The sequence below is a fragment of the Phyllobates terribilis genome, unplaced genomic scaffold (genome assembly GCF_046119375.1).
Source record: "Phyllobates terribilis strain yellow unplaced genomic scaffold, ASM4611937v1 Scaffold_7__3_contigs__length_470593459, whole genome shotgun sequence".
Taxonomy (NCBI): Eukaryota; Metazoa; Chordata; class Amphibia; order Anura; family Dendrobatidae; genus Phyllobates; species Phyllobates terribilis.
Window position 1 is genome coordinate 390,045,546 of NW_027362767.1, and position 27,877 is coordinate 390,073,422.

Genomic DNA, 27,877 nt, shown 5'->3' on the forward strand with positions numbered 1-27,877 from the left:
TGGACAACTACTTTACCAATCTGGAACTGGGCAAATTTTTGCTTCAGAAAAAATTACACTTGTTGGTACTATGAGGCCAAACCGCCGCAAAATTCCTCCAATCATGAAGCACAATCCCAAGCGACCACTTTATGAGAGTGTCTTTGGTTTCTGCAATCAAGCGACAATGGTATCTTATAAAGCAAAGAAAGAAAAATCCATGATATTACTGAGTACAATGCATCATGATGGAAGTATTGACACCGATGACAGGAAACAGGAACCTGAAATCATATTGAGTTATAATAAAACAAAAGGAGGTGTGGACAAGATGAATGAAATGATTGGAGAGTATTTGTGCAAGAGGCAGACAAAACATTAGCCTGTAGTCATTTTTTATAATATCCTTGATGTGTCAGCCCTCAATAGCTATATTGTTTATAGTGAAACTCATCCAGAATTTCATGCCAAAAAGAAGGACAAGAGACGTCTATTCTTGATGGAACTTTGCTATGAACTTTTGATGCCTACCATGATGGAGCGAAGCAACACAAAATGCTTGCCAAGGCAAATTACGGAAGCTATGATCCGATGTGGTATACATTTTCAAGAACATCCAGAGCCAAGAGAAAAAAAAAAAAGCACTCTTATATTTGTCCAGCAAAGAAGGAAAGGAAATCTGAGGGATTCTGTACTACTTGTAGACAAAATGTCTGCAAGGAACATTCTTCCGAAAAAATAATATGTGAAAATTGTTTGGGGTAATCAGTAAAGTTGAAAAGGAAAGTTCTTGAAAAGAAATATTCCTGCACCATGTTTACTACAACTTTTATATAAAAAACTTTTAGACAAAGAAATCATTATATATATAAAAAGAATAATATAGAATGCATATATTGGGCGTTTTAAGCCGGTGTAATTACTTTTTTTTGTTTTATGCACATAATTATAATGTTTTGAAATATTCACATCTCAAATAAACTTTGAAAAGTATTTCTATTTGAGTTACTCCATGTTATTTGCACACAGGCCTAAAAGGCCCCAGGTATGTGAAAGTGTAGATTTCAATGGTTGCGCATTCTAGGGTTAACAAGACAGTTTTAATGCCCCTTGGAAAAGTGGTTGAGGTCACAGTAGCTTAACAAGATGCTTTTAATGACCCCTTGGAAAAGTGGTGGAGGTCGATGTAGCTTAACAAAACAGTTTTAATGCCACTTGGAAGAGACGTGGATGTCACAGTAGCTTAACAAGATGGTTTTAATGCCCCTCGGAAGAGACATGGAGGTCGCAGTAGCTTAACAAGACTGTTTTAATGCCCCTTGTAAAAGTGGTGGAGGTCGCAGTAGCTTAACAAGATGGTTTTAATGACCCCTTGGAAAAGTGGTGGAGGTCGATGTAGCTTAACAAAACAGTTTTAATGCCACTTCGAAGAGAAGTGGATGTCACAGTAGCTTAAAAAGACAGTTTTAATGCCCCTTGGAAGAGACGTGGAGGTTGCAGTAGCTTAACAAGACGGTTTTAATGCCCCTTGGAAAAGTGGTAGAGGTCGCAGTAGCTAAACAAGATGGTTTTAATGCCCCTTGGTAAAGTGGTGGAGAGCGCAATAGCTTACCAACACGGTTTTAATGCCCCTTGTAAAAGTGGTGGAGGTCACAGTAGCTTAACAAGATGGTTTTAATGCCCATTGGAAAAGTGGTGGAGGTCGCAGTAGCTGAACAAGATGGTTTTAATGCCTCTTGGAAGAGACGTGGAGGTCACAGTACCTGAACAAGACAGTTTTAATGCCCCTTGGAAAAGTGGTTGAGGTCACAGTAGCTTAACAAGATGCTTTTAATGACCCCTTGGAAAAGTGGTGGAGGTCGATGTAGCTTAACAAAACAGTTTTAATGCCACTTGGAAGAGACGTGCATGTCACAGTAGCTTAACAAGATGGTTTTAATGCCCCTCGGAAGAGACATGGAGGTCGCAGTAGCTTAACAAGACTGTTTTAATGCCCCTTGTAAAAGTGGTGGAGGTCGCAGTAGCTTAACAAGATGGTTTTAATGACCCCTTGGAAAAGTGGTGGAGGTCGATGTAGCTTAACAAAACAGTTTTAATGCCACTTGGAAGAGACGTAGATGTCACAGTAGCTTAAAAAGACAGTTTTAATGCCCCTTGGAAGAGACGTGGAGGTTGCAGTAGCTTAACAAGACGGTTTTAATGCCCCTTGGAAAGGTGGTAGAGGTCGCAGTAGCTAAACAAGATGGTTTTAATGCCCCTTGGTAAAGTGGTGGAGAGCGCAATAGCTTACCAACACGGTTTTAATGCCCCTTGTAAAAGTGGTGGAGGTCACAGTAGCTTAACAAGATGGTTTTAATGCCCATTGGAAAAGTGGTGGAGGTCGCAGTAGCTGAACAAGATGGTTTTAATGCCCCTTGGAAGAGACGTGGAGGTCACAGTACCTGAACAAGACAGTTTTAATGCCCCTTGGAAAGGTGGTGGAGGTCGCAATTGTTATGATCTGCTACAAGCACTAAGGAAAGACAGGAGATCTATCCCTACAATAGAACTAAGCTAGATCCCTACGATGTAACGGGTAACCTGATCCTGCGATCAGACCCGCTAAAGTCCTCGGCTAGTCTGAACGAAGACCTATAGATGTGAGGGAAGGGATCCCTACAAGAACTAGGGACTGGGAGAAAGATGGACATCTCCTAGCAGAAATTGTAGCAGAAATGGGACAAACAAACAACATAGAACATAGAGGTCCAAAGACCTAGCAAAACTGACAGAGAAAGGTAACAGAGTACCAAGCTAGCTCAAGAGTAGAAATTACAATGAAGTCCAGCAAGGCCAGGAGGGCGGAGCCGGATTAAATAGGCAAAAATGGTCATGTGACCAGCAAACTAGAAAAAACCTAACAGGAGAGTTCTAACAGTACCCCCTCTTTTAAGAGGATCCTCCGGATCCCCTAGGCCCGGGCTTATCAGGAAACCTCCTGTGAAACGCTCTGACAAGTCTGGAAGCAGAAACATCATCCGCCCTCACCCATGAGTTATCCTCGGGTCCGAAACCCTTCCAAGCGATGAGATACTGCAAACTCCCTCTATACCGTCTAGAATTTAGGATGCGGGAAATTTCATATTCCCCGTCCTCCACCACCGGAGGAGCAGTGGCAGAGGCGTCACCATCCGACACATCAGCTCTTTTCAACAGAGAAATATGAAATACAGGATTAATCTTCCAGGAGGTAGGAACCTCCAACCTAACAGAAGATTGGTTAACTATCTGAAGCACCTTAAAGGGCCCTACGAACTTGGGACCCAATTTTTTAGAAGGAATCCTCAATCGCAGATTCTTAGAGGACAACCAAACCATGTCACCAACAGCAAACAAAACCTCTTGCCGTTTCCTATCAAAGTACCTCTTAGATTTTTTGCTAGCCTCCTGAAGATTACCACGCACATCCGTCCAAACTCTCTCCAAATCACCGGAAAAACTCTCCTCCTCAGGCACAGCTGATACCAATTTGGAGAATGACCTAAAAGATGAATGTCTCCCAGAACAACAAAAAAAAGGCGAACACCCAGCAGAAGAGGATGTATGGTTGTTAAGAGCAAATTCAGCAAGTGGCAGAAACTCAAACCACCCCTCTTGATTGTCTGCCACAAAACAACGCAAAAACTGCTCAACATCCTGGTTCTTTCTTTCTGTCTGGCCATTAGACTCAGGATGATATCTGGATGAAAACGACAAATAAACTCCAAACCTGTCACAAAAGGCACGCCAAAAACGAGCCACGAACTGAGGTCCCCTATCAGAAACAATGTCAGTAGGAACACCATGGAGTCTGACAATTTCCTTGACAAAGGCCTTAGTGAGTGTCTTAGCGCAGGGCAGTTTGATGAAGGAAACCAAGTGACACATCTTGCCAAAACGGTCCACGACCACCCAGGTGACCGTGAAACCCTCAGAGGGGGGAGGGTCAGTAATAAAGTCCATAACCTGATGTGTCCTAGGTGCACTAGGAACCTCCAGAGGGCAAAGCAACCCCGCAGCAGGAGCATGCGAAGACTTAAATCTAGCACACACAGTACATTGACGCACCCACTTAATGACTTCCTTCTGCCATCCCGGCCACCAAAAACTGCGACCCACAAGTCTCTTGGTCTCAGAAATTCCTGGATGACCTACCAACCGAGTCTCATGACACTCAATAAACAAATCTCTCCTAAAGGTCCTAGGCACAAACAACCTCCCATAGGGAGTGTTAATTGGGGCATTCTCCTGAGCTTTAAGAATCTCACCCTCCAAAATGAAGTCCAAAGCAGCAATCACAACACCTTCTTGCAAAATGCTCTCCTCCTCCTCAGCACCGACCATGGGAGAAAAGCTGCGAGACAAAGCATCAGCTTTAACATTCTTGGTACCCGGGATGTAAGTAACGGAAAAATTAAACCATGAGAAAAAAAGTGCCCACCTAGCCTGACGGGAATTCAAGCGCTTGGCAGCATCAAGATAGATCAGATTTTTATGATCAGTGAAAACCTGAATGGGAAATTCAGCACCTTCCAAGAGGTGACGCCAGTGATCAAACGCGAGTTTAATAGCCAGCAATTCCCGATTACCAATATCGTAATTAAGTTCAGTCTCAGAAAATTTTTTTGAAAAAAAGGCACAGGGATGTACTCCATCCTTGTTTTCCTGAGACAACACCGCACCGACCCCTACAGAAGAAGCATCAACCTCAACCAAAAACGGCTTAGTCACATCAGGCTGCATAAGGATGGGGGCAGAGGTGAATCTCTCCTTTAGAAACACAAAAGCTTCAATGGCCTCAGAAGTCCACTGAACCGTATTAGCACCTTTCCTGGTGAGATCGGTCAGTGGTTTGACAATAATAGACATTTTTTTTATGAATTTTCTGTAATAATTGGCGAAACCCAAAAATCTCTGTATCGATTTCAAACTAATAGGCCTAGGCCATTCCTGTACAGCCTGAACCTTCACCGGGTCCATCTCAAAGCCCTCGCTGGAGATAATGTAGCCCAAAAAACTAATCCTCTGTACAGCGAACTCACATTTCTCCAGCTTAGCAAAAAGCGAATTGTCAATTAATAACTGTAATACCTCACGTACGCTCCGCCAATGAGACTCCAGATCCGGCGAATAAATCAAAATGTCATCCAAATACACAACCACACTTCTGCCAATCAAAGGTCCAAGGAGGTCATTAATAAGATTCTGAAAAAATGCTGGAGCATTGGTAAGACCAAAAGGCATAACCAGATTCTCAAAATGACCCACAGGAGTGTTAAAAGCAGTCTTCCTTTCATCACCCTCCTTCATGCGCAACAAATTTTATGCCCCCCGGAGATCAATTTTAGAGAACCACTTGGCCCCCACTAACTGGTTAAACAAATCAGGAATCAATGGCAGTGGGTAGGGATTGCATACAATAATTTTATTAATCTCACGAAAGTCCAGAAAAGGACGTAAACCGTCGTCCTTTTTTTTAGCAAAAAAAAATCCAACAGCCACAGGAGACTTGGAAGGCCTAATGTGACCGGCGGCCAAGCTTGTCTGTATGTATTCCTCCAAAGTCTTTCTCTCAGGAATAGTAAGATTAAATAAACGACTTTTAGGAAGAGTCGCTCCAGGGACAAATTTTATGGTACAATCATAGTCTCTATGGGGAGGCAAAATTTGCGATTCCTTCTCAGAAAAAACTTTCCAAAAATCCTGAATAGGTACAGGTAATTTCCCTTTATCCACAGCACCAATGCGCCCATTACAACACTTGTCATAACACTTAGGGCTCCAGGACTTAATTTCATTGGTAGACCAATCCAGTACAGGATTGTGCAATTTTAACCAGGGCAACACCAACACTACTTGAGAAGGCAAATTATTTAATACTACCAAATCCAAATTCTCTTGGTGAATACCATTAATAGTGAGGGGAAATTCACAGACCTTGTGAGTAACACTCTTTAAGGGAGAGCCATCGACAGAAACCACAGCAATAGGGGATGACAAAGGTTTGGGTTTTAATTTAAGTTTTTCCAGGAATCCCCAATCAATCACATTCAGAATAGAACCACAATCCACAAATACCCAAAATTCAATTAATTCTTCCTGAGCAGTGGTAGTAGCAGAAAGAAGTGCACCCTTACTATTTAAACAGGCTATATTAGCGTAACTGACCTTTTTTTTTTCTTTGTTCATGTGAAGCACACAGTTCTTAATGAAATGGTCAGATTTTCCGCAATAAAAGCACAAACCTTCAGAAAATCTGCGGTCTTTTTCCTGAGAGTGGGGTGACATCGCCCCAATCTCCATCGGCTCTCCAATGTCAGTACAGACCCTCTCAAGACTCGGAGCTGACATGGCAGAGGATTTACTCTCATTAACCCTTTCACGCAGTCTCCTGTCCACCCGTATAGCTAATTGCATTGCCTCCTGCAAGTTTCCAGGTGAAGGATAAGCAATCAGCAGATCCTTAACCCTTTCACCTAGCCCCGCAAGAAACAAACTTTTCAAAGCTGAATCGTTCCACTCCACCTCAGCAGACCACCGACGGAAGTGAGTGCAATAATTTTCCACATTACCTGATCCCTGCCTCAAACGTCTTAATTGAGACTCAGCAGATGAGACACAATCAGGATCATCATACAACAACCCCAAAGCAGAAAAAAAACTATCCACTGATCTAAAGCACGGATCACTAGGGTGGAGAGAAAAGGCCCATCCCCGAGGTTCTTTGCGCAAAAGTAACATTATGAACCCTATGCGCTGTGATTCATCACCAGAGGATCCGGGTCTTAAACGAAAATTCAATAAACAAGCATTTTTAAAGGAAAAAAAATCTTGTTGTTCACCAAAAAATAGATCAGGCAGACGTACCTTTGGCTCTACAAAATTTGCTCCAGAACAGCTACTCACATGTTGTTGGAGCTTGGTCACCTCCAGAGAGAGTCCCTGCAAGCGTTGAGCCAAATCCTGAACCGAGACCTTGATGTAAACTGGAGGTCTTTAGTTAGAGAAATTTTTTGGCTGGACTTACTGTTATGATCTGCTACAAGCACTAAGGAAAGACAGGAGATCTGTCCCTACAATAGAACTAAGCTAGATCCCTACGATGTAATGGGGAACCTGATCCTGCGATCAGACCCGCTAAAGTCCTCGGCTAGTCTGAACGAAGACCTATAGATGTGAGGGAAGGGATCCCTACAAGAACTAGGGACTGGGAGAAAGATGGACACCTCCTAGCAGAAATTGTAGCAGAAATAGGACAAACAAACAACATAGAACATAGAGGTCCGAAGACCTAGCAAAACTGACAGAGAAAGGTAACAGAGTACCAAGCTAGCTCAAGAGTAGAAATTACAATGAAGTCCAGCAAGGCCAGGAGGGCGGAGCCGGATTAAATAGGCAAAAATGGTCATGTGACCAGCAAACTAGAAAAAACCTAACAGGAGAGTTCTAACAGCAAGAGCTTAACAAGATGGTTTTAATGCCCCTTGGAAAAGTGGTGGAGGTCGATGTAGCTTAACAAAACGGTTTTAATGCCACTTGGAAGAGACGTGAATGTCACAGTAGCTTAAAAAGACAGTCTTAATGCCCCTTGGTAGAGACGTGGAGGTTGCAGTAGCTTAACAAGACGGTTTTAATGCCCCTTGGAAAAGTGGTAGAGGTCGCAGTAGCTAAACAAGATGGTTTTAATGCCCCTTGGAAAAGTGTAGGAGAGTGCAATAGCTTACCAAGACGGTTTTAATGCCCCTTGGAAGAGTGGTGGAGAACACAATAGCTTACCAAGATGGTTTTAATGTCCCTTGAAAAAGTGGTGGAGGTCGCAGAAGCTTAACAAGACGGTTTTAATGCCCCTTGGAAGAGACGTGGAGGTCGCAATAGCTTAACCAGATGGTTTTAATGCCCCTTGTAAAAGTGGTGGAGGTCGCAGCAGCTTAGCAAGATGCTTTTATTGCCCCTTGGAAAAGTGGTGGAGGTCGCAGTAGCTGAACAAAACGGTATTAATGCCCCTTGGAAGAGACGTGGAGGTCACAGTAGCTTAACTTGATGGTTTTAATGCCCCTTGGAAAGGTGGTGGAAGTCGCAGTAACTTAACAAGATGGTTTTAATGCCCCTTGGAAAAGTGGTGGAGGTCGCAACAGCTTGCCAAGACAGTTTTAATGCCCCTTGGAAGAGACGTGAAGGTCGCAGTAGCTTAACCAGGTGGTTTTAGTGCCCCTTGTAAAAGTGGTGGAGGTCGCAGTAGCTTAGCAAGATGATTTTAATGCCCCTTGGAAAAGTGGTGGAGGTCGCAGTAGCTGAACAAAATGGTTTTAATGCCCCTTGGAAGAGACGTGGATGTCACAGTAGCTTAACAAGATGGTTTTAATGCCCCTTGGAAAGGTGGTGGAGGTCGCAGTAGCTAAACAAGACGGTGTTAATGCCCCTTGGAAAAGTGGTAGAGGTCGCAGTAGCTAAACAAGATGGTTTTAATGCCCCTTGGAAAAGTGTAGGAGAGTGCAATAGCTTACCAAGACGGTTTTAATGCCCCTTGGAAGAGTGGTGGAGAGCACAATAGCTTACCAAGATGGTTTTAATGCCACTTGAAAAAGTGGTGGAGGTCGCAGAAGCTTAAAAAGATGGTTTTAATGCCCCTTGGAAGAGACGTGGAGGTCGCAATAGCTTAACCAGATGGTTTTAATGCCCCTTGTAAAAGTGGTGGAGGTCGCAGTAGCTTAGCAAGATGCTTTTAATGCCCCTTGGAAAAGTGGTGGAGGTCGCAGTAGCTGAACAAAACGGTATTAATGCCCCTTGGAAGAGACATGGAGGTCACAGTAGCTTAACTTGACGGTTTTAATGCCCCTTGGAAAGGTGGTGGAAGTCGCAGTAACTTAACAAGATTGTTTTAATGCCCCTTGGAAAAGTGGTGGAGGTCGCAACAGCTTGCCAAGACAGTTTTAATGCCCCTTGGAAGAGACGTGGAGGTCGCAGTAGCTTAACCAGGTGGTTTTAGTGCCCCTTGTAAAAGTGGTGGAGGTCGCAGTAGCTTAACAAGATGGTTTTAATGCCCCTTGGAAAGGTGGTGGAGGTCGCAGTAGCTTAACAAGACGGTGTTAATGCCCCTTGTAAATGCGGTGGAGGTCGCAGTAGCTTAACAAGCTGGTTTTAATGCCCCTTGGAAGAGACGTGGAGGTCACAGTAGCTTAGCAAGATGGTTTTAATGCCCCTTGGAAAAGTGGTGGAGGTTGCAGTATCTTTACAAGACGGTTTAAATGCCCCTTAGAAGAGACGCGGAGGTCGCAGTAGCTTAACAAGACGGTTTTAATGCCCCTTGGTAGATACATGGACGTCACAGTAGCTTAACAAGATGGTTTTAATGCCCCTTGGAAAAGTGGTGGAGGTCGCAGTAGCTTAACAAGATGTTTTTAATGCCCCTTGGAAAAGTGGTGGAGGTCGCAGTAGCTTATCAAGACTTTTTTAATGCCCCTTGAATAAGTGGTGGAGGTTGCCGTAGCTGAACAAGACAGTTTTAATGCCCCTTGGAAGAGCTGTGGAGTTCAGAGAGGTTTAACAAGATGGTTTTAATGCCCCTTACAAGAGTCATACAGCACAGCATCTTAAAAACATTATTCCCCTTATTGGGGAGTGGGTCTCCCATAGTCATTGCTTATGCCTTCCAAGCAAAAGCTGCCAAAAATTAGACGGAGGAACCTGCAATGCCCCTTACAAGAGTCATACAGTACAGCATGTAACAAACATTATTCCCATTATTGGGGAATGGGTCACCCATAGCCTTTGCTTATGCCTTCCAATCAAAAGCTGCTAAAAATTAGGACAGAAGAACTTACAATGCCCCTAACAAGAGCCATGCAGTACAGCATCTTAAAACATTATTCCCATTATTGGGGAGTGGGTCTCCCATAGTCTTTGGTTATGCCTTCCAAGCAAAAGCTGGCAAAAATTAGGACGGAGGAACTTGCAATGCTAGCAACACAGACTACAGTAACCCTGGAGGTATAGTGGTGGTGGAGGCTGAGGATAAGGAGAAGAGCATAAAACAGCCGAAATGAGGAAGCGTATACCCATGTGTGGGTGTGAAGCTGTACAATTGAATACGCCTTCCGAAATAACACAGTGGATTTGACTTTATGTTACTCTGCTGTCATTTGGTGGTGATGAGATGTCTGGTCCAATCCAGCCCTTGCTCATTTTGATAAGGGTCAGCTTGTCAGCATTGTGAGTTGACAGGCGAATGCGCTTATCAGTTATAATTCCACCAGCGGTGCTAAAAACATGCTCCGATAACACTCTAGCGGCAGGGCAGGCCAGGACCTCTAAGGCATACAGAGCGAGTTCATTCCAAGTGTCCAGCTTGAATACCCAATAATTAAAAGGCACAGAGGAATCACAGAGGATGCTGGTACGGTCGGCAAGGTACTCCCTCACCATTTTTTGAAACTTTCCACTCCTTGTGAGTGTGCCCCACGCCTCAGGGCCTGTCCGAAGGGAGGGTCTCAGAAAACTCTCCCAGAATGTTGACAGTGTTCTCCTGCCTCCACTGGATTGGAGTTGCGTCTCGCTTGCCTGTACACTTTGGTTGGGCAACGAACTGTGACCTCTGCCGCTAGCGTGTTCAGATGGGAATTTTTTTTACAGTTCTGAAGCAAGGGTCTTCTGGTACTGCCCCATTTTTGTAGACCTCCCCACCTCAGGAATAAGAGAGTGAAAGTTCTCCTTGTAGCGGGGGTCTAAAAGTGTCACCAACCAGTAATGACTATCACCCAACATTTTGACAACGCGAGGGTCATGGTTAAGGCAGCGTAACATAAAGTCAGTCATGTGTGCCAGACTGGTAATGGGCAAGACTTCCATGTCCTCACCAAAATGATGACTGACCATGCTCTCCTCCTCCTCCTCCTCTCCCCTCTCCTCAGGCCACCCACACTGAACCGACGGTATGACAGTTGTACAGGTACTAACGTCTACAGCGCATGATACCAGCTCCTGTTCTTCCTCCTCCTCCTCCTCTCCCTCATTGTCTCCCAATGCACTTTGGGATGAGATAAGGCTGGGCTGTGTGTAATCGACCGTTACAGCTTCATGATCCATCTCATCATACTCTGGCTGCAATGCCTCCTTTTTAATTCTCTGCAGAGAGCGTTGCAAAAGACAGACAAGTGGAATGCTGACGCTAATGATGGCGTAATCGCCACTCACCATCTTGGTGGACGCCTCAAAGTTTGTCAAGATGCTACATATGTCAGACATCCAGGTCCACTCCTGAGGTCTTATGTGTGGAGTCTGACCTGAATATCGACGGCCTTGTTGCAGCTGGTACTCCACAACTGCTCTCTTCTGCTCACAAATCCTTTGCAACATGTGGAGGGTAGAGTTACAACATGTGGGGACATCACACACCAATCGGTGTGACAGAAGCTGCAAACGCTGCTGCAACACAGCAAGGGCGGTGGAAGCTGTAGCCGACTTGCGAAAATGAGATGACTGGTGGCGTACTTTGACGGGCAGATCTGGCAACTCGGGGTACGTTTTAAGAAACCCCTTAACCACGAGGTTAAGCACATGAGCCAGGCATGGTACTTGTGTGATCTCGCCTCACCTCAGAGCCGCCACCAGGTTATGGCCATTGTCACACACGACCATGCCTGGATGTAGGTTCAGCGGTCTCAGCCACAGATGTGCATGCTCTTTCACAGCTGTCCACAACTCACAAGCAGTGTGAGGTTTCTCACCTAAGCTTATGAGTTTCAGCACAGCCTGTTGCCGCTTGGCGGAGGCAGTACTGCAGTGCTTCCAGCTTGCAACTAATGTGGTGATATTTGAGATGGAGGCTAAACATGAGGTGGAGGAGGAGGATGGTGTGCAGGAGTTGTACACTGTGGGGGAAATTCTGACTGACATAGGGCCCCAATCCTCGGTGTGGGGAGGATGTGTTCCGTCCCAAGGTCCGACTGGGTCCCAGCTTCCACTATGTTTACCCAGTGTGCCGTCAGGGAGATGTACTGTCCCTTGCCACAAGCACTTGTCCACGTGGGATCACTTCTGATGGGCACACTTTTATGCAGTGACCTGGGCAGGGGCGGACACAGACTGTAGTGGGCCCCTGTGCAAGAATTTTTTGGGGGCCTGCCCCCTGCCCTTCATAGGGGGCATGAAGGCCCCCCCCCGTGCATCTCTCATCCCCCCGTGCATCTCTGATTCCCCCCCACTACTAGTTAATTAATTGTATTTAAAAAAAAATAAAACTTGTTATACTTACCCCCAGGGCCGGCTCCAGGTTTTTGTGGGCCCTGGGCGACAGAGTCTCAGTGGCCCCTTTAACACATGCCATGATTCATGATGCACAGATACCACAGAGAAATATATATATATAGTACATGGCCAAGGATTTCACTTACTACATTACATGAGCGATATCGTAAATTTTACAATAGCTCAGAAACCGGTGAATCCTCACAGCGCACAGTGCAGACCGGACAGTATAGTCCTCCATACAGTATTATGGGCACCATATAATGCTCCATACAGGATACTGACCTACTTATAATGCTCCATACAGGATACTGGTCCCCATATAATGCTCCATACAGGATACTGGTCCCCATATAACACTGCATACAGAATACTGGCCCCCATATAACACTCCATACAGAATACTGTCCCCCATATAACGCTCCATACAGAATACTGACCCCCATATAATGCTCCATACAGAATATTGGCCCCCATATAACGCTCCATGCAGGTTGTTCCCCCCTTATAATGCCCCATTACACGAGCGATATCTATTGTAAATTCTATAATAGCTCATAAATCGGCGAATCCTCACAGCGCACAGTGCAGACCGGACAGTATAGTCCTCCATACAGTATTATGGGCACCATATAATGCTCCATAAAGGATACTGACCCCCTTATAATGCTCCATACAGGATACTGTTCCCCACATAATGCTCCATACAGGATACTGACCCCCTTATAATGCTCCATACAGGATACTGGTCCCCATATAATGCTCCATACAGGATACTGGTCCCCATATAACGCTACATACAGGATACTGGTCCCCATATAACACTGCATATAGAATACTGGCTCCCATATAACGCTCCATACAGAATACTGTCCCCCATATAACGCTCCATACAGAATACTGACCCCCATATAACGCTCCATACAGAATATTGGCCCCCATATAACGCTCCATGCAGGCTGTTCCCGTCTTATAATGCCCCATTACACGAGCGATATCTATTGTAAATTCTATAATAGCTCAGAAACCAGCGAATCCTCACAGCGCACAGTGCAGATCGGACAGTATAGTCCTCCACACAGTATTATGGGCACAATATAATGCTCCATACAGGATACTGGTCCCCATATAATGCTCCATACAGGATACTGGTCCCCATATAACGCTCCATACAGGATACTGTCCCCCATATAACGCTCCATACAGAATACTGAACCCCATATAACACTCTATACAGAATATTGGCCCCCATGTAACGCTCCATGCAGGCTGTTTCCGCCTTATAATGCCCCATGCAGGATGTCATGCCCCCCTCCCATATAATGCCCCATGCAGCATGTCACTTCCCCCCTTATAATGCCCCATACAGGATGTCACTTCCCCCTTCCCCTCTTATAATGCCCCATGCAGGATGTCACACTCCCCCCCACCCCCATATAATGCCCCATGCAGGATGTCAATTCCCCCCTCCCCCTCTTATAATGCCCCATGCAGGATGTCACACAACCCCTCCCTTATAATGCCCCATGCAGGATGTCACTTCCCCCCCTTCCCCTCTTATAATGCCCCATGCAGGATGTCACTTCCCCCTTCCCCTCTTATAATGCCCCATGCAGGTTGTCACCCCCCCAACCCCATATAATGCCCCCATGCAGGATGTCAATTCCCCCTGCCCCCTCCCCCATATAATGCCCCATGCAGGATGTCACACCACCCCCCCATATAATGCCAAATGCAGGATGTCACACCCCCATATAATGCCCCATGCAGGATGTCACCCCCCTCATATAATGCCCCATGCAGGATGTCACCCCCCCATATAATGCCCCATGCAGGATGTCACACCCACTCTCCCCCCACCATATAATGCCCCATGCAGGATGTCACCCCTCCCAATATAATGCCCCATGCAGGATGTCACCCCCCATATAATGCCCCATGCAGAATGTCACCCCCCCATATAATGCCCCATGCAGGATGTCACCCCCCCATATAATGCCCTATGCAGGATGTCACACCCACTCTTCCCCCACCATATAATGCCCCATGCCCCCATACATAAAGCAAAAAAAATCAAATACTCACCTCACTTCTTACCTGATGCTGATCCGGACTCCAGCATCGCCCGCGTCTTCGCTCTGTGACAGCTCAGGAGAGATCGCGCGCGGTGTAAACATATCACCACGCCCTCTGACCTGAGACGTCACAGTCAGAGGACGCGGAAGATGCTGCAGAGGCACGGGGAGGGGTAAGTATTGTGCCGGTGCCATCACATGACCGGAGATGTCCTTGCGCTCAGCATGGGGCCGGGAAACCATGCTGAGCGCAGGGACATCTCCGGTCATGTGACGGCGGGGGGTCCTGCAGGGGGGGCCCATAAGGAGACGCACAAGAGGGGGGCCCCAACGGGGCTCCGAGGGGGCCCCGACCGGCCGGGCCCCATGCTGGAGTCAGGGCAGTCATGCCCTGATGGCAGCCCTGCTGGAGGCTGGAGGGGCCTCCTCTCCCTCAGGGGCCCCCGTTCAGTGAACCGGCTGCACGGGCGGTAGGTCCGCCCCTCAACCTGGGTGTCAGAAATGCTTCCAGGGGTCTTCACCATGCTGTTCCCATGTCTTTTCAGCACTGTATGCATGTGTCACACACCACATGGCCAGATAAGATTGTAAAATGTTAAAATGACATTTCCCAGTGAATGCATTTTTCATGGTTGAAAGCAATTCAAAAGTGCAAAAACGCATAAAAAATACTACTTGTGAACATAGCCCAAGGTGTGGAGGAGTATTTTGGTTTTTGGCCATTTATTTTACCTTATACACAAGTCTTTACACTGGAAAGGAAGTTCCTTAACATATTTCACAGGAAAACCATTTCAGTTTCGTTTCTGAACGTTTTATTGTGAGTCTGTAAAAGTGGCTTAATACCTCTGACCACGTTGTTGACAGCAGTGACCTGGGGGTCAGAAATGCTTCTTGGGGCTATATTTATACTGTCCCCATGTCATTTGAGCACTGTCACTATCGTTTTGGGCACTTTTTAGGCTTTCCACAGACTGCCGGGGAGCAGCCGCAAAAATGCTCGGGTCTCCCATAGACTAACATTGGGCTCGTTGTTCGGGTCAAGCACCCGAGTATCACGTTGAGCTCGGCCCATGCTTCGAGCACCCGAGCATTTTAGTGCTCGCTCAACACTAGATATTACATCTTTCCTGCTTCCCTTCCCTCCACAAAATCCTTTGCACATGCTCATTAGATGCTTCAATACAAGTGATATGGTCTAAGTGATTATATTGCTGCTAATGTTCATGTGAATTTCCTGAAACAACAGAAATATCCAAAGTGGCAAATGTGAAAATTGCAAAATTTCTAATTTAATTTTTTAATAGATATTGTGATATGGTAAAAAATATATACTGGATATTCTTGTTTAAGCAATATTTACTTTTCTGAGGACATATTACACTTAAATAAGGGTTTTCAAATTGTTGCATATTAACAAAATATGCTATAAATGTCAGGGAAAAACATAAAGCTCCTTTTCACCATTGCACTAGGTGAGGTGGCTGAAGGAGGCTATATTTAGGCTGAGAATTAATGGATCTGTTCATTCAGGTCTACAGGTATCATGGAAAATAGCAAACAAGCCCAGCTCCTAATGTCTCCTAGATACAGAGACATATTGTCAGAGACCTCAGAACTGCTTTGAAATATTTAGGGTGGGGAACCCTCTTTTATTGCTTTCTTACAGTTTCCGTAAGTCATTGATAATGCTACAAGTTATTCTATGTACTTTTTCAGGGGTGGCAGCCAGTAATGGTGAGCGCTGGAGACAGTTACGCCGCTTCTCTCTGATGACATTAAGGAACTTTGGAATGGGTAAAAGAAGCATTGAACAGAGGATTCAAGAAGAGGCACAATTCCTTACAGAAGAATTGCGAAAGAGCAAAGGTGAGAACAACATCAAAATATACACCACTAAAAATATATTCTTAGAAGAAAAGTGTGGCACCCTGCTGTTCACAGGTACCACAGGACCCAAAAGGGTGCATGGACGGACTTCTCCACAAGAGGCCCTCACTACACACAAACACCTCCACCCTTCCACCTCATACCACCAGAGGGAGCCCTGTTAGGGATATATATACTGGAGGGTGGAGTTAGGTAGTCAGATAGTGAAAGAGTGTGCTGACGCTAGGAGAGCAGTGAAGACACAGCACGCTGGCTACTGTGCTGAGGCAAGTCAAGGCCTGCAGCACATGCTGATGCCTGAGTTGAGGGCCCCGAGTGTGGCCGGAGACAAGCAGAGGAGAGAAGTGATAAGGGGCCAGAGGAGCATCAGAGGCTCACCCCAGAATACCAACCGGACACGGGGTCCGCGCCTACGGAGGCATCTACACCCAGTAGGGATCGCCGGCATACCAGGAGGACTACAAGTCCCCGGTTGACCTGAAGCTAAACCCATTGACAGGGCTAGGAATCACGAGGGCCCCAGCATCCAGGGAGAGTGGTTGCCAGAGGAAAGTCCTGCTACAAAGCCAGCAGGTGAGAGAGAGAGAGAGAAACAGCATAGAAGCCAGGCCTAGCGCCAGGCAGGTCAGAAACTTAGAAAGAGGAAGCAACGGACCAGGAGGCCTTATACCTGCTCACTGGGGAGAGTCCAGAAGTGCACCCTTCCTACTGAGTACCCTGGACCGTACCAGTTATCCACACCAGTAAAGGTACTGAAGCAAACCCCTGTGTGCGTGTCTGTCATTCCCCCTGATCCGACCTGGCCACCTCTCACCTGCATTCCCATCCATCCAACACTGCCATGGGGCCCGCTCCACCTGTGGGGAGCTGTTTCAACCAAGCTGCCTTGTCAACTGCCCCAGAGGTCTGCAGCAGCGCCGGTACCGATTACTGGAAACCACAGATGGCATCACGAGACAAAACTACTATTCATCCCAACAAGTGACAAGCCCCTTTTCAAGAGAGACCCCAGAGTACGGGCCCGGGAGCCGACTGCTGTGACAACCTACATCAAGGTAAAGGCCCGGGTACTGAGTCCCCCATATCCCCTGGGCGAGTCATATCTTCCTGACATCACGAACAGGATTTCGTGTCCGTTGCCACCGGGTACTGTGTGCCTTAAATTAACTGTGTTTGAACTGTGGTGAACATCGCCGCCATTACCGCATCGCTGCGCGGGAATAAGAGGGGCGTAACGGCGGGAACCAGAGAGGCATGACTGTTGGAAGCGCGCAAAACCCATGCCCCGCCTCGAACCTTGACGCCGAACCAGGAAGCGTCAGGTCCTGAAAGGAGACTGTCGTCAAGCGCACGCCCTGATATCAGCCGCGAGGGAGACGCAAGGTCCTGAAAGGAGACCGTCGTCTGCGGAGCTGCGACCTACCCGATTAAAAGGAAAAGAAGGTAGGCTACGGTTCACTAGCGGGGTGCAACCGTGTACGATGACCAGCAAAATGCCGGAGCACCGGTTAATGCTCCCGATGCCCAACTTGCGCCCGGTGCTGAACAGGCCGAAGCAGCTGCCCCACCAGCAGAGGTCACGATTCCAGTCATACTCATGGCCCTGCCGTACATTCCTGGAGCCAAGTGGCTTCCCCAGTATGATGGTAAACCAGACACCCTGTCTGGGTTCAAAAGGAGAATATGCGGTGTGTTGGACATGTACTCAATGACTGGTAAACAGAGAGCCGCTGTTGTGCTGGGACAATTGATTGGTGCTGCAGAGCGGGAAGTTGAAACTTGGCCAGCCGCCAAAGGAGACCAGGAATCAGTATCCATTATATTCAAGAAACTCCAAACTGTTTTTGAAAACCGCACTGAGATAGATCTTCGGATGAGGTTCTATCACTGTACCCAGAAACCTGAGGACAGTGTCCGGGACTACGCCTGGTGCTTACAGGAGGCCCTGTGGGCCCTGAAACAGGTCAGTCCAGCCAGCATACATGATGAGAACAAAATGCTGACAGAACAATTCATCCGGGGGTTGAGGTCCCAGGAGGAGAGGAGAACTGTACGGTGGTGGGCCTTAGATCATCCAGATGCCACCTTGACGCCCTGAAAGACATGGCTATTAAGGTTCTGCAGCCCCTGGAAACGTCAGATACTGCTATCCAACATTACCAGGGTGGGGTAACCCCAGTGCCCACAGTACCCACTACTCCTTCCTTAACGGCTGAGGCAAAAGTGCAACCAGCGCCCCCTAGCGAGCTGGACAGTTTGCACTCTGAAGTGCGTCAGCTAAGTAAAACCCTGACCACTGTCCTGAGCGCCCTGAAGCTACAGACGGAGCCCGAGCCGGATGGAAGGCTCCTACTCGCCGACAGTCCTGAGGATGTCCCCTGGATGAGGAGAAGGAACACTATGCCACCCCGTGGGAGGACCAACGACCAACGTCGCCCTCCAAGAGAATTTGTCTGCTACCGTTGCCACAATACAGGCCACACTGCGTGGACCTGTCCTTTAAACGGGCAAACCCTGGGGCCAAGGGCCGACACCCAGGAGTAAACCAACCAGGCCCATCAAGCTGGTACAACCGGTTCGTGGGAGGAAGACCTCTCCTGTCCATCATGCTGGACGGTATCGCAACACCTGCCCTACTGGACACTGGATCGCAGGTAACCATCATACCTGATGTCCTCTACAAAAGGTTCTGGTCCATAGATGAACTCTACCCGCCAGACCCAAACCTCTCTGTGTATGCCTCCAATGGCCTTCCTCTTAACCTAGTCGGGGTTAAGAATGTGACAGTGATGGTGGGAAGAGCGGAACAAAAGGACCAAGGACTGATTATAGTAGAGACCAACCCTGGTGATACAGACTTATATATGATATTCGGTACAAATGTTGTTGGTAAATGTTTGGGAGAAGTGTTGTTGTTGCTCCAACAGATGACTGACACTGCCAGACCAGGGCAGACGAAGGTGTTCCCAAAAGAAATTCGAGCCCTCCTGTAGCAGCAACAGGTAAAACTATCAGGTGGTGAAATTGGTAATGTACGGGTGACAGACCCGATACCCATTGTGATTCCCCCAATGAGTGAAATGCTGATTTGGTGTAGGGCAGCAATCGGTCTCAAGGGACAGAACTACCAGGTGGTAGTGGAGCCCATGAGTTCAGAACACAGACCTACCCTCCTAACTGCTAGAGGGGTAGTTGATGTACGCAATGGAATGGTACCCGTACGCCTCCTAAACTATGGAGAGGAGGAAGTTAAATTGCCATGATACGCCACTGTTTCCAGATTGTATACTGTGGATAATAATGCCATACACACAGTGGAGTCCTTGACCCCACCAGATACAGTGGAGGACAATGACTCAGAAGCTCAGCTGGAGGATGGGTGTCAACAGCTCCATGTTGAGACTGATGCCACTCCTGTCCATCAAAGATACGGTGTTTATAGAGTGGTTCAGGAATATGAACAGGTATTCAGTAAACACCCACTTGATCTTGGGAGGGTTAAAGGGGTGCAACACCACATACCCACAGGTAATCATCCACCCATCAAGGAGCGTTACAGACCCACACCACCAGCACACTACCAGAAAGCGAAGGAAATGTTGCATGACATGAAGAGGGCAGGGGTAATAAGGGATAGTTTTAGCCCCTGGGCAGCTCCCCTGGTCCTGGTCAGAAAGAAGGACGGTAGCATGAGAATGTGTGTAGATTATAGACAGATTAACCAAATAACACATAAAGATGCATACCCTCTGCCCCGTATAGAAGAATCCCTGGCTGCACTAAAATCTGTAAATTATTTCTCTTCATTGGATCTTACTAGTGGGTACTGGCAAGTCTCTGTTGCTGAGGAAGATCGGGAGAAGCCAGCCTTCACTACCCCGATGTGACTCTGCGAGTTCAACAGTATGCCGTTTGAACTCTGCAACGCCCCCGGAGCGTTCCAGAGGTTGATCGAGTGCTACTTAGGACTAGTGTTGAGCCAACCCCGTAGTGTTCGAGTTCGGTTCGGTTCGTCGAACACCCGTGTGTTCGCTGAACTGTTCGTCGAACTGTTCGTCGAACACCTTCGAACACCGTTAAAACCAATGGCAGGCAACAAAAACACATAGAAACACATAGAAAACACCTTCAAAGGTGTCCAAAAGCTGACAAACTGCTCAGAAGACACAACTAACACATGGAAAAGTGACAAGTACATATAGTCATGCAAAAAGAAAAGAGGTGGAGGAGTAAAAGGAGGGGGAGACACAGATATAGGCATGTCATGCCCTTCTAAAATCCAAAAAGTGAGAAGCCGACACGTTCAGTCCGCTCCTGCCCGTGCCACCTCCGTGTCGCCGGGTTTGTGCCAGAGCCGCGGTGAACCCTGACGGCCAGCCCCCCTCTCCCAATACTGGTGCCTGTCCGCTGGTGGGTCGAGCGAGCCCCCCTGTGGTGGAGGCAGCTCTAAGCTTTTTAATTTAAATTGTCTCTCTAATTTGAATGAATACACTTTAAATCCATTTACAAGGATCTATTGGAGGGCAAGTCTCATGCCAGCAGCCACGTAATTCCAGCTCCAGTAGCGTCCACTAAAGCTGCTGCAGTTAAAAAGCTTTTATAAGGATCGAGCTCGGCTGTCCACCGCAAGGCATCCTACTGCCAGTCCCAGCCCCTATGCCTTGGGGTGCCTCCTGATGCTCTTCACTGAGTATCCCGTGGTCCCGAAGCATTTCCTTTGAAAAAATTAAGTGTCCAAACTAAAGGTGGTGTAGCTTGCTTAACAGCCGGGATAATCCGCTGACTTGCAGACACTGCTACTAGGCACAAAGTATTTCCTGGGCTAGATGCAGTTAAAAATTTGTAATTAGATACTCTCGTTGGATGCTGAGAAAGCATTCCATAGAGTCTCCTGGCACGCCATATATGATTCTCTTAAAAAGCTTGGGGTAGGGGTCTAGGGGACCCTTTTATAGCCAAAATCACGGCCCTGTATCACAATACGTCACCTAGGCTGAAGATAAATGGAACTGTAGCACCCTGAGGGCTCGGTTGCTACAGAGGTATTGCACCTCACCCAGATGTGTGATATCTCACTCTCAGGTAAGGATGGAGTGTGGATCAGGACCCGACACCTGCATGCATTGCACCACATTGCCGTGGGGCAGGGCGACCAATATGCCTCTGAGATGGGCACGACAGTCCCTGTCCCTGGCTGGAGTGGGGGGAGGGAACACTGAGGAAGGGGAACCCTGTAGTGCAGGAGCAGGGAGGAAGCAGTTCCTGGGTGCATTGAGAAGGGAGTATAAAAGGTGGGCACCATCTTAGTTCAGTGCAGAGAAGTCTGAGCAGAAGTGACAGGGATCAGGGGCTCTGCATGAGCTCTGCTCCGGAGGCGGGCCTAGTAACAGAGGCCCAGGCCTGGAAGAGGGAGAAGGAAGGAAGAGGAGCGGAGAAGGCTCCAGGAACGAGGAATGAAGGGATCCCAGGGGTGCGGACGGGCGAGTCGCCACCGCACGTCCGAATCCACCTGCGTGGAGGGGTCAGGCCAAAGGGGGAGACCGGTCCCCGAAACTAGTGGAGGCAGGAAACGACCCTCAGCTAGAAACCGGAGGCTGTGACATTTTATGTGGCGCAGCCCCTCGCTACACCCGCTAGGAAGGCACCACATAGGGTCAGGGAAACTGGCGCCAAGTTTACCAAGAGGAGGCCCGAGGCAGCCGGACAGAAGGGTTGGTAAGAAAGGCCAGACAAAGGACACACAAAGGGGGTCCTGTGAAGCGCTCCAAAGTTATCTGGGAGTTGTCTGAGCCCCTCACCTGGTGAGCACAGTATGACGTGGGCAGCCGTTACCTGCAGACGTGGTCTGGATAATAAGAACTGTGAGTAAAGGCCCTGGACTGCATCACTGACTCCGTGTCGTTACTGCTGCTGCCCTGCACCATCACCCCCATCCTCCGCATACACTGCCCTGAGGCTATACTCCTCCCGTGGGGAGTTATGCTACGCTCTGCTGCACCCACAACACCAGCCTCAGCGGTCTGCCCTGCAGCGGCGGTTCACTCTGACCGCAATCCACGGGTGGCGTAGTCGGACATTTAAACATCAAAACCACATAAATAGTTCCGCCACTGGTTTGACCACCCTGAGCCACGGAACCGGGTCGCCGCCACGAAGACTACAACCACCAGCATCCACCAAAAAGGGTCCGGCTCCGGGTGTCCCAAGGCCCAGGGGGTGCATCAGAACATTTTCATCACCTTTCACAATCACCAATGGGACAAGGCAGGGATGTCCTCTGTCCCCTCTCTTATACATCCTAGTGACGGAGCACCTGCTCTCATCAATTCGCCATAACCCCAATATTAGGTGGATTGAGGTGGGAGGCACCGAGTACAAGTGCTCTTTATTTGCTGATGATGTCCTAGTATATATCACTCAATCACATATATCCATCCATGCTGTTATGGCTGAATTAGATCACTTTGTTACATGGTCAAATTTTAAAATCAATGCAGCGAAGTCTGAGGCCCTCGATGTCTCCCTCCCCAAATCCATATAGGATTCCATCCAGTCCAACTTTCCCTTTGCCTGGCCCTCACAGGGTATCAAATACTTAGGAATTCCTATTCATAGAGACCTCTCCCATCTATGTTATCTTAATTTTGTGCCCTTTATTGAACAGCTCCATACAGACCACGGTTGGCAAGTTAGAACTATAAGATTCACTACGTGAACCACTGGTGTTTTGTGGAAAAGCACATGTACACTGTGTTCCAAATTATTATGCAAAAAGTGTTTAGGAGTGATAAGGGAAGAATTTGTTTGTTTGTCAGTTAAACTCATTGATGGTGATGTGTGTCAGGGGTCTTTATATCACTGTAAGCAATTGCAGACACCTGTGCTAATTAGTTTGGCAGGTGTGTCCAATGAAAGGCAAGACTACTTAAGAAGGCTGTCTCACATTATTAAGCAGCCTACATTTTCTGCCAAAATGGGAAAGAAAAAGGATGTGTCGGCTGCTGAGAAGCAACAAATTGTGGAGTGTTTAGGTCAAGGCATGACTACAATCAACATTGTGCGATGATCAGGATGAAGTGTCTTGGCAATCAAGAAGTATGTAGCTGATTCACAGTACACACGTGTGCGTGCTGATAAGGGCAAATTGAGGACTCTTTCCTACAGGCAATTACGTCAGGTTAAAAGAGCAGCGGCAAAAAGCCTTGTCATAGCAGCAGACAAGTTTTTGAAGCTGCTGGTGCCTCCAACGTCCCCCGAACAACAAGATGCAGGGTCCTTCAGAGGTTTGCAGCTGTGCATACGCCATCCTGTCGACCTCCTCTATCCACTTCACACAAGCAGAAACGGCTCCAGTGGGCCAAACATTACATGAAGACTGATTTCAAAACTGTTTTGTTCACGGATGAGTGCCGTGCAGCGCTCGATGGTCCAGATGGATGGAGTGGAGGATGGCTGGTTGATGGACACCCCACGCAAACACAGCTACAGCGCCAACAAGGAGGAGGTGGAGTAATGTTTTGGGCTGGAATCATGGGGAGAGAGATTGTCGGCCCCTTTAGGATCCCTGAAGGCGCTAAAGATGAACTCCATAATGTATGTGGATATTCTCAAACAGCACTTCCTGCCATGGTTCAAGAAGAAGAACCGTGTATTTCACAGCAAGATCATTTTTTTGCATGATAATGCACCATCTCATGCTGCACATAAAACATCTGCATCTCTGGCTGATATGGGCATAAAAGGGGACAAACTTATGGTGTGACCCCCATGCTCCCCTGACCTCTACCCCATTCAGAACCTCTGGAGCATCATCAAAAGGAGTGTCTATGATGGTGGTAGGCAGTTCACATCTAAGCAACAGCTCTGGGAGGGTATTCTGTCCTCATGCAAAACAATTGAAGCAGAAACCATCCAAAACCTGACAAATTCAATGGACGAGAGAGTTCAGAAGCTCCTTTCGAACAAGGGGTCCTATGTGAAAATGTAACATCACCTAGAATAAAGTTTTGAGTTGAAAACTGTTTGATTTCAGTTTCTAATAACCATCTAATGCTTATAATTGCAAAAATGACCATTTTTTTTGGTCTTTATTAAAATGAAAAGGTTGATCGAAAAGTTTGGGGGATCTAAGAGTGTGGCAACCCAGTAGTCATGATTACTTTGAATGCTGACAATATGAGGGTCATGTTGCAGGTAGTGCAGCAAGAAGGCACTTATGTGTCTTGCGCATCTCGGAGCCCCAAAATTATTTTCCGGGCTAGATGCAGCTAAAAATTATTATTAATTTTAAATCTGGTGGAGCTTAGTATAGATGGCCTAATAGGATCAGTGCTGCACACTGCTACAAAGCCCAAATTATTTTCCAGTCAAGATACAGATAAACATGATTAGTAATTTTAAATCTGGTGGAGCTTATTATAGATGGCCTAATAGAATCAGTGCTGCACACTGCTACAAAGCCCAAATTATTTTCCAGCCAAGATACAGATAAACATGATTAGTAATTTGAAAGCTTAAAACGGTTGGTAGGGTGATTTTAACCAATCATCAAGCTTTTACTCTCCCCAGGATGACACAGGCGTAGAAAAGTCGTTTCGGATCCATGATTTGTTCATCTTTATGAACGTGAGTCTGTCTACACTATCAGTGGAGAGCCGCGTGCGCTTATCTGTCAGCACACCACCAGCAGCGCTGAACACACGTTCAGACAGAACGCTGGCTGCGGGGCATGACAAGATCTCCAAGGCGTAAGTGGCTAGCTCCGGCCATTTATCCAGATTGGAAGCCCAAAAAGAGCAAGGGTCCAGTGACACAGTCATGGCTTCAATGTTTACTTGGAGATACTCCTGTACCATCGTCTCTAGGCGTTGACTATGTGTCAGACTTCTTGTCTCCTGTGGCCTTGCAAAGGATGGGCTAAAAAAGTGGTGAAATGATTCCGCAAAATTGATGTTACCAGCAGATACTGTGGTTCTGTTATGGTTTGAGTGCTGAACACTTGACGGTCCCACGGTTGGCAAGTTGGAACTGTGAGATTCACTACATGCACCACTGGTGTTTTGGGGAAAAGCACATGTAAGATTCTGCAACAGTCTCTGCTGATACTCCTGCATGCGTGCATCCCTTTCTATGGCAGGAATAATTTCTGCAAATTTACTTTTGTACCGGGGATCTAACAGTGTGGCAACCCAGTAGTCAGGATTATTTCTAATTCTCACAATTCGAGGGTCATGTTGCAGGTAGTGCAGCAAGAAGGCACTCGTGTGTTGCGCATCCAGGAGCACCAAGTCCCTGTTGTGTTGGTGGCGAGGTAACAATCATGCTTTCTTCCTCTGTCCTCTCCCCCCAACCTCGCACAACAGAAATGTGATCAAGGTCTCCCTCATCTGATGAGTCTTCCATCAGTTCGTCCTCCACTTCTTCCTGGGCTCCTGCACCTTCCTCACTAGTTTGGCTGCTATCATGCGCCCTGGTAAAACCATCTCCCCCACCCTCACATGCCTGCCGCCTTGGTGCTGCCGACCGTCTGGACCTTGCAGATGTTAGCCCTTCCGCATACAACTCCTCCTCCTCTACTTCCTCCACCTCCTCTTGTGCCACCACCTGACTCCGAATTCTGTTTAACATGTGCTCCAGCATGTAAATCACCGGAATAGTCATGCTGATAATGGCATCGTCAGCACTAAACATCTTCGTCGCCATTTCAAAACTGTGCAGAATGGTGCATAGGTCCCTGATCTGAGACCACTCCTCCAGCGTGATTTGCCCCACCTCTGGATCTCGTTGACCCAGGCTATACGTCAGAACGTATTGCACCAGGGCTTGTCGGTGCTGCCACAGTCGCTGCAACATGTGCAGAGTTGAATTCCACCGGGTAGGCACATCGCATTTTAGCCGGTGAAGAGGCAGGCCCAACGACTTCTGTAGAGATGTAAGTCACTGAGCTGCGGGATGCGAACGGCGGAAGTGAGCACACAGCGACCGTGCCCTCTGCAGAAGGCCATCTAGTCTGGGATAGTGGGCTAAAAATTGCTGGACAACCAGGTTCAACACGTGAGCCATACAAGGCACGTGTGTGACATTGCCCCGGCGAAGGGCCGCACCCAGGTTTGCAGCATTGTCGCACACGGCCTTCCCTGGTTTCAGGTCCAGTGGAGACAACCATTCATGAAATTGGTTCTCCAGAGCTGACCACAACTCCTCAGTTGTGTGACTCACATTTCCCAGACATTTCAAAGTAAAAACCGCCTGATGACGTTGAGCCCTACTGCCAGCATAGTAAGGAGGTGTGCAGGATCCCTTCTGCGCAGTTAGAAAGCTTGTGGCATGACCAGACAGGCTTTGGGTGCAGGTGGAAGACCGAGAGGAGGTTGAGGAGGCAGAAGCAGTGGAGGAACTTTGACATAAAGAGGATTGACGCACAACTCGTGGGGACGGCAAGACTTGGACAGCAGCCCCTTGTCCTGCTGTCACCATAGTTACCCAGTGCCCAGTCAGCGACATGTAAGGCCCCTGTCCATGCCTACTCGTCCAAGTGTCTGTGGTGAAATGCACCCTGTCACACACAGAGTTTCTCAAAGAAGCGGTGATGTTGTGTGCGACATGCTGGTGGAGCGCAGGCACACCTTTCTTTGAGAAGTAGTGCCGACTGGGCATCTGGTACTGGGGCACTGCGACGGACATAAGGTCTCGAAAATCCTCTGTGTCCACCAGGCGGAAAGGCAGCATTTCTGTAGCCAAGAGCTTGCAGATGGTGAAATTCAACCTCTTAGCTTTCTCATGGCTAGGAGGAAATGGTCTTTTACTTGTCCACATCTGAGGGACCGAGGGCTGGCTATTGTGCTTAGACGGGGTTGATAAGCGTGTCCCCGGCTAACTGCCGGTCTGTGAGGAAGATGCAGGCGGACATGTTAGGTTGCCTTGATCCAAAGGTGGTGCTATCGATGTCGGACAGCGCTCAACACCAGCTGGTGTTACCACCTCCAAAGAAAATGATGACCTGCCAATCACGCTGGCTGTTGCGGGTAAAGAGGTGGCAGGTCTGCGCCCCAAAACAGGTGTGACTGCTGTCCCCCCAGTCACAGAGGATGAAGAGGCCGCGGATGCACAAGATATGGCAGACGGTGGTTGGCCCGGCCGCCTAGGCCGCATTGTAGCACACTGAGCTTCCCACTGCAACTTATGCTTCATGTCCATGTGCCGGTTCATGCATGAAGTACTCAAACTATGTATTTTTTGGCCTCTACTTAGCTTTTGCTGACAAATGTTACAGATAACACGAGTTGGGTCATCTTTATCGATCTGAAAAAATGCCCAGGCTATGCAAGGCTTAGCACCCATGCGACCTGAAGAGCCACCACGACTTGTGGTGAGAGGCAGAGTTGTGTTTGAGGATGCAGTTGTTGACGTGCTTCCAGTACTACGTCTCTGTCCAGGAAGGCGCAACCTGACCTCGTCGTCACTAGCATCTTCCTCCACCTCCTCTGCTGACCTCATCTCTTGGCTGACTGTGGGTTGACAGTAAGTGGGATATCCAACCACATCATCATCACCCTGTGCGTTATCATACCCATCGTCCTCAGAGCCAACCTGTTCCTGCCCTGACAAAAAACTAAAGTTGTCGCTCCAATCAGGTATTTGAGTCTCATCATCGTCTTCCTCATTGTCTCCAC

General features: G+C 47.7%; 1 protein-coding gene across 3 annotated transcripts in view; it reads left to right on the forward strand.

Annotated features, from left to right (window-relative positions):
• Window positions 1-27,877, forward strand: part of LOC141153250 (cytochrome P450 2C19-like) — a 104,178-nt gene that overhangs the window by 34,190 nt on the left and 42,111 nt on the right. For all 3 annotated transcript variants that reach the window (XM_073637954.1, XM_073637955.1, XM_073637953.1), the window contains one exon: window positions 16,035-16,184. In XM_073637954.1, coding sequence (XP_073494055.1) covers window positions 16,035-16,184 — 150 coding nt within the window. The remainder of the gene's footprint in view (window positions 1-16,034; window positions 16,185-27,877) is intronic.